We start from the raw sequence: 7,773 nt of genomic DNA on the forward strand, positions 1-7,773 counted from the left end.
AACACAGTTTAAGAAGCTGGCTTCTAGAGCTCCTAAGCAAAGAAAAGGCAAGCAGCGGGAAAGCCACTCCCACCCACCAGCAGATTATTGTCCATCCCCTGCCTTATGCCATTGTCTGATAAGGTTGAGAGTAACAACAGCCAAACCAGCACTGTCTGCTGGGAGAAGAGCAAGGGTACCCATTCCCCTTGGGTTTCTAATGGAGAGTCCAGTTCCCTCTGTGGCCAGCAGGCAGAGGGTCTCTCATCTCTTGCCACTGGGTGGGTCTGGTTGGACTGTACCTGGGAACTATGGGAGAATACTGTTAGATCTGATATTTGCTGTCCATTCCTTGTATCTCCCCACCCCAGATCCTGGATGGTATCAATTCTCCCCAAGGATTCCAGCAGGAAACTGCACACACTGGCCCCTGCTGGAGGTGCTGAACTCCACCTGGACACTCTTTCCTGATACCATGCCTCCTGCAGGCATCAACATGGCATCCCAGAACAAAAACACTAGCTTTGCACCTGACCTGAATCCATCTCAAGACCACATCTCCTCCCTCCCCTTCAACTTCAGTTACAGTGATTATGACCTCCCCCTGGATGGCGATGAGGACATGACCAAGACACAGACCTTCTTTGCAGCCAAGATTGTCATTGGCGTGGCACTGGCAGGCATCATGCTAGTCTGTGGCATTGGCAACTTTGTCTTTATTGCTGCCCTGGCCCGCTACAAGAAGCTTCGCAACCTTACCAACCTCCTCATTGCTAACTTGGCCATCTCGGACTTTCTGGTGGCAATCGTCTGCTGCCCCTTTGAGATGGACTATTACGTGGTACGCCAGCTTTCCTGGGAGCATGGTCACGTGCTTTGTGCTTCTGTCAACTACCTTCGTACGGTCTCTCTTTATGTCTCCACCAATGCCCTGCTGGCCATCGCTATTGACAGGTGAGGTTCACTTCCGCTTTGACAGGCTGGCATCCCTCCAGATGCGACTCCTCAATTTGAGCGAGCTGGAAACTTCTGAGTCCCATAGTTCCGGTCGTGACCACAAAGGCAGAAGGCAAAAAGTTCAGATAGCAACTACTCAAAAGCCATGGGGTAGTTAACTAGGGTAGCTCCCAGTCTAGGCCATGGTACCAAGTTTCCCATGTAGCTGGATCCAGATACAAAACATTCCATTGCCTAGGAAGCTTTCTGTGCCCCTGGTGGTTTCCACTCCCAGTCCCAGAAGTCACTCTCTGTCATCACAGTTCAGATGTGTTTGTTCTTTAGCCACTTCATCAGAATCATGCAGCATGTGGCATGCCTTCTAGTGACTTCATGGCAGAGCTGACTTGGAAGTAAAAGAGCAGAGTTTGCTTACAGGAAAAAGGGAAGGACATGCTTGCTTTTGCTCTTTTGCGTGTATCTGCATGCTTATTTACATATATTTGCATGAGACCTTCTAGAAGTCCTTGCTCTATTATAAATTTATAGGTAAGATTTATAAAAGCAGCTAATGAGGAATCTTGCATGTTTCATTATGTACACAGTTTCAGGTCAGCATTGTCACCAGTGGCAGGGTAGGGGATGGCAGAGGGGATCTTTGACGAGTTCACCCCTTTGAGCTGTTGGGAAATGCATTCTGATATGTGCTTAGTGGCCTTCCCTTTTGTCTCCTTCAGCTCTGGCGTTTCTCTCTTGTTCTGAGTGCTGTTTAGTGCTTTCTAATACACCAGTTAGTTATTTTTCATTTCTATTAACAAAAGACACAGGAACAAGATGCTTTGTATGGCAAAATACCTGTGGGAATGCACCTTTGTTACATACAGCTCTGAGGCTCTGCAGCCGGGAAGCCAGCTTATGAAATGCACACTCACCAGTCAGCTGCACAAGAGTCTTCAGGAAAACCATCAACCTATCACTTGCTATAGTGACTGAGTCTAGTTCCTGAATCCCACCCACCCAAGTCTCCTGAATGGGAGTTGCAAAACTCTGCATTTTTATTCACTTTCATGAGTGACTCTAAGCGATTGTTGTCACCACCCCCTTGTAAGCTTTGTGTCAGTGATGGTGACATCAATTTTGCTTTCTCTTATGGTCTGTGATGCTACAACTGCTTAGGAATCAATGGCACAGACAGCACAGGTTCCATTTTACCCCAGCCAATACTTCCCCACACAGCTTCCACACTCCACCAGCTGTGCCACCACTCCCAGTGACTGTCATCCTCTGCCTTTCTTCCCGTCCCTCTCCCACTGGCACCACACTCATGTTCAGCTTTTGCCACTCGGCAAGTCATGATGGGCACTCTGACGCTCTGCTGACCTGTCTCTTGTTCTCCAGGAGAACTGCTCCCTAAAGTCCATGCCAGTCCATATGAAGCATCCGAGCATCACTGCTGCTGGCTCCTCCTTGAGATATTCCTTTGCTTTTGAATTCTCCAGAAGTCCCAGTGTCACAGTGTACACTGTGACTTTCTTTGGGTTTTTTCTTTGGGTTGCCGGCTCACAAATAATGGCATGGAGATTTATTATTATGAAAGATGGACCTTAGTTTAGGATTATCCAATTAGCTCTTATAACTTAAATTAACTCATTTATATTAATCTATATTTTGCCTCATAGCCTTTTACCTTTCTTACATTCTATATGTCTGATTCACCCTGCCTCCCCCCACCAAGTGCTTGGGGCTCCCTCTACACCTCGATTATCTTCTCCTATTTCTTCTCTCTGCCTGGAAGTCCTGCCTATATCTCCTGCCTAGTTATCGGCCATTCAGATCTTTATTAAACCAATCACAGCAATATATCTTCACACAGTGTACAGATATCGCACAACAATCACAGGATATAAATCCTGAGTCTAGCATTGTGGGCTATGCCAGCCTGACCTTCCAATTCATATTGTGTATGGAAATATACATGTCCTTCCCCAAAGATACATTTTAAGCGCAATCATCATGTCTTTGGTCTTTTTGTCTCCAACTAAGATACCTATATGTTAGTTTATGCTATCCCCCCAAACCCTCTGACACAAGGATCCATGTGCAGATGAACTAGAAAGTACTGAGAGGGGAATGAGAAGTGAGGGCAGCAGATACATTACTAAAGCTTCCCTGGGGATTCCTGCTAAGGAACCTTTGGAGTAGGTGTGGATCACAGCTCAGAGTTCTCCAGGAGCAGGAGGAGGGAGCCAGGGCTCTGAGCATATACAGGGCTCTTACAAGTCATTGTGTCTCTGAAAATACTGCATAGGTAGCTAAGAGGACTCTGAAAGCCCGAGAAAACCCTCAGACAAACAAACAAGCAAAAAGGCGGGTGTAGGCATGTTGGAATGCACATATGCTGAAATGCAAAGCAGAGAGGGATGAGGGAGTGTATATCAAAGTGGTAAGAACATAGGGGTAAGTGTATAGCAACATGGCAAAGGGGAGGGCTATAATCGAGTATATACTGAAGGGGTCAGAGCAGAACCACATGGAGAAGGTACTGGCAGCATCTGCCATGACCACAACAGGTCTTTGGGCTCTGCTGTTCCCAGGCTATGAACATAGAAACATAAGCAGTAGAGATGTGGCTCTGGGACTCAAGTTTTTTCCTATTTTAAAAACTAGGAATTATCAAACATTGAGAATAATAAAGAAAAAGAAGAAGAAGAAAGATAGACTGATTTATAAATGCTAGGTTTTCAAGAGAGACAAGCATCTCACCTATATAGTCCAGGATGACTTTGAACTCTGATTCTCGTGCCTTAAACTCCTGGGCACCGGGATAACAGACACACACCTCTAAATCTAGACTTAGGTCTCTCAAGAAGTTTATACCTGCCTTGGATGGTAGAGGAGCTAGATGGAAAGGAAGCTTCGTGGGCAGGAGCACATCTGATGAGCACATAGGAGGTTGTGGGTAGGTGGGGGGTCTGTGAGGTTCAAAGATGTAAAGCCACACATGGGACCTCAGGCCCCGGGATGGAGATCCCTAATAAATAGCACCTTCTCCCATCACCAGACTCTAAACTGTTCAGAAACGTGCATCAGACGCCCCACCTTTCTCTTATGGTGCTGATTTTAGGAAATGGGTCTTTTTACTGGGGCCATGTTGGGTAGTTTTTCCTGGGATGGTATTTGTAGTCACCTCATATAGAGAAACTTAGGTTTGTTGTAAGTTGGAAGAGACCTATGAGCCTCTGCCCTCTTTTGACATAGGTTCTCTCCTAAGAGTCCCCTTAAAAGGAATGCCGCCTACCAGCCCTGAATTTGCCCAGTGAGAAAGAACCCCGTCAAACTTCTGACCTCTCAAAGTGCACTATCACAATGTGTGTCATTTCAAGCTAGGATATTTACTATGAAGACAACAGGAAACAGCAACGCAATAGGGTTTAAGCACTGCCCCATGCTCAGCCTGGGCTCCTTGCAGAAGCACCAGCCTCCCTATGCATTTCCATTCACTATTTGTTCAAATATGTCTGTTCTGCTCTGTAGAGACACCAGAAGGGCCACCTGGCACTGTCTTTGGAAGCTGAGCCCAGAGACTACGCTCATAAAGAGGATGTTATAGAGAGTTGTAGAATGTTAAATGAATCCATTGACCTCAAAAGCACTAGCTCTCTCTCTCTCTCTCTCTCTCTCTCTCTCTCTCTCTCTCTCTCTCTCTCTCTCTCTCCTCTCTCTCTCCTCTGTCTCTCTCCCTCTGTCTCTCCCCTCTCTCTCTCCCTCCCTCTCCTCTCTCTCTCCTCTCTCTCTCTCTCTCTCTCTCTCTCTCTCTCTCTCTCTCTCTCACACACACACACACACAGACACACAGATAGTTGGCAACAGAGACCCTGCAGATGTCTCTCTTGCCAACAAATGAGTCATAGGAAATAATCAGCATAAGCAATGTACTATACTTCATCATATATTATGAATGCTTACTTTCTTGGAAGCTGACAAAAATCCTGATAGATTGTCACTTAAGTCATTATTATCCCCACTTCACAGATGCAGACACTAAGTCTCAGGAGCATAAGTTATTTATCCAAGTGCACATCTTGGAAACTAGCCTCCTATTACTCCCTAAGTCAGTGTTCTTCTCTTCCTGAATTACTTGTTGTTAACAAGGACAAGATTGAGAGAACTATTACGTCCTGAATTTGTTTTACAATATCTAGAGACTTTAGATCAGTAAAGTGCACAGAATAATGAATGTCCAACTGTGAGATATTCCTGCCCCAGTCAAATGGGCGGAGTCTACCTGTTTGCCTCTCCAGCCCTGTGATGCTTGCACTGCTAGCCTGATCACATAGATAGGTAGAGAGCTCCAGCACTTGCTGTGGTAACATCCACCCGGGAGCCTTCCCCCCACTTGTGTGTTGGGATGGGTTTAGCTCTTGGTCCACATGGTTCCTGCTCTTGGCCCACCACTTCCTGCTCTTGGCCCACCACTTCCTGCTCTTGACCCACACACTTCCTGCTCTTGGCCCACACACTTCCTGCTCTTGGCCCACACACTCATTTCCAGGATAGTTTGTCTCTCACCTACCTCTCACGATTCTTCTATTCCTCCACCTTCCCCTACCACCCATCCTTTTACACACACACACACCCGCCACCCCCATAATGCACAGAAATTATCCCAGGACCCAAATATCTAAATAACAGTCATTCTATCTCTCCAGAAGGGAGACAAGCAACCACACAGGTGAGGCCATTTTCTATGAAGGGTTTTGGCCTGTCTTTCTTGAGCAGTGTGACTCACTGACAAGAACAAAGGTAAAGCTTTAAGGTACCACAGTGATGTGTCTTCATTATGCACCTTCTCTTGAGTGTGAAATGGCATGGGGAGGTGGGTATGAGAATATTGTATTAGGAGACTTGATTCTGGTATCTGCCAGCCAAAACCTGGGATTAGTGCTTACTTCTTATTGGAGTCCTTTATCCTACTGCCTCCATAATGCAGGCTGCCATCTAGCAGGAAGTGGGGGAAACCCGAGCAGTGTCCACACCTCACTCTGAGGTACATACTCTTCTTTCGCCTTAAATCATGAGTTAGTTGGAATAAGAACTTTAAAACTACCCTGTTCATGGGCAGGACAGCAACACTGAAAACTCAAAGGGTATAATAATACCATGAACAGACAAGGACATGTATCTACTGAAAGATACTCATACAAGCACATCCTTACCATGTGTAATGTTCATGGACATCCTGCAAGGTAAGTACCATTTATCAGGTCGTATTTAGGGAAACAAATCTCGGAGATAAAGTGTAATTCCCTGACCCCTATGCCAGTCAAGGGAGGAAAGCCAGGTTGATTTAACCTATCTGCTATTTCCATTAAATCCCTACTCTAAACACCAAGTGGGACTGTTAATGAGTTAGTGCTACTTAAACCTGGGTAGTAGGTACCTGGGGATTCATTGTGCTGTTCCTGGGCTTTTGTGTATACTCTGGGCTGGTAAACAAACAAACAAACAAACAAACAAACAAAATCATGCTTCCAAGTATAACCATCATTGCTGGCTTCCCTTTCCCTCCAGATACCTGGCCATTGTCCACCCCTTGAAACCACGGATGAATTATCAGACCGCCTCCTTCCTGATTGCTTTGGTCTGGATGGTCTCTATCCTCATCGCCATCCCATCTGCCTATTTCACCACTGAAACCATCCTGGATATTGTCAAGAACCAGGAAAAGATCTTCTGTGGCCAGATCTGGCCGGTGGACCAGCAGCTGTACTACAAATCCTATTTCCTCTTTGTCTTTGGCCTCGAGTTTGTGGGCCCGGTTGTCGCCATGACCCTCTGTTATGCCAGGATCTCCCAGGAGCTCTGGTTCAAGGCTGTACCTGGCTTCCAGACAGAGCAAATCCGCAAGCGGCTGCGGTGCCGCCGCAAGACAGTATTATTGCTCATGGGCATCCTCACGGCCTACGTGCTGTGCTGGGCGCCTTTCTATGGCTTTACCATCGTGCGAGACTTCTTCCCTACTGTGTTTGTGAAGGAGAAGCACTACCTCACCGCCTTCTATGTCGTTGAGTGCATCGCCATGAGCAACAGCATGATCAACACCATATGTTTCGTGACGGTCAAGAACAACACCATGAAGTACTTCAAGAAGATGCTGCTGCTGCACTGGCAACCCTCTCGCTATGGCAGCAAGTCCAGTGCTGACCTTGACCTCAAAACCAGTGGGGTGCCTGCCACGGAAGAGGTGGACTGCATCAGGCTAAAGTAGCCTGCTGGTGAAAGACAAATTCGGTATTCAGTGTGTCACACACCATCAACCACTCATGAGCTACATAGATAAAGATAGCTGTATTCATGCCCTCGTATCAAATGTGTCTGGAAGCTTCTATGTCCTAACATATAACACAATTGAAATCGGTGTAACACCTTAAGAGACTAGACACAAATGGCAGCAAGTGGTGTGGACTGAATGTCTTCTGTCTGCAAGCCCCACCAAGAGATTATTCAAAGACAGGATCTGACATTTGCTGATTACCTGCTATGTGCAGAAACAGTTCCCCTCTCCTCCCCAAAATGGTAGAATCTATTTGACGTTATCAAGCTGTATGTATCTACCTATCTACTTATCTATTTATCTATCTAGATCACTATAAAGAGGTCATAAATAACTAACCAGAGCCATGCTCCATATTCCCTCATCTGTATCTCATCCACACACAACTGTCAAAAGGCAATAGAATAAAGCACTTAGACACAGTAGAAATGTAAGGATGACTCCATCAGTATGAAGCCCACTATCTCATGGGAAGGGAGTTCATACAGCGTATTTGCCTTCCCCACTCAGCTCCAGCTATCTCC

The 7,773-nt window shown here is 46.2% G+C and overlaps 1 protein-coding gene across 1 annotated transcript; it reads left to right on the forward strand.

Moving 5' to 3' along the window:
* The first annotated feature begins 440 nt into the window (after positions 1–440).
* Positions 441–7,183, forward strand: Prokr2 (prokineticin receptor 2). Its single transcript, XM_027421718.2, has 2 exons — positions 441–933; positions 6,487–7,183. The coding sequence occupies exons 1-2, from the start codon at positions 455–457 to the stop codon at positions 7,181–7,183; spliced, it is 1,176 nt and encodes a 391-aa protein (XP_027277519.1). The 5' UTR covers positions 441–454.
* Positions 7,184–7,773: the final 590 nt, after the last annotated feature.

The sequence above is a fragment of the Cricetulus griseus genome, chromosome 6 (genome assembly GCF_003668045.3).
Source record: "Cricetulus griseus strain 17A/GY chromosome 6, alternate assembly CriGri-PICRH-1.0, whole genome shotgun sequence".
In the NCBI taxonomy this organism is placed as follows: Eukaryota; Metazoa; Chordata; class Mammalia; order Rodentia; family Cricetidae; genus Cricetulus; species Cricetulus griseus.

Bases quoted from the DNA above. Each gene is read 5' to 3' on its own strand.
- Prokr2 (XM_027421718.2), top strand. From the start codon at position 455: ATGCCTCCTGCAGGCATCAACATGGCATCCCAGAACAAAAACACTAGC. The intron at 934-6,486 runs GTGAGGTTCACT...CTTTCCCTCCAG, and splicing joins CTGGCCATCGCTATTGACAG to ATACCTGGCCATTGTCCACC.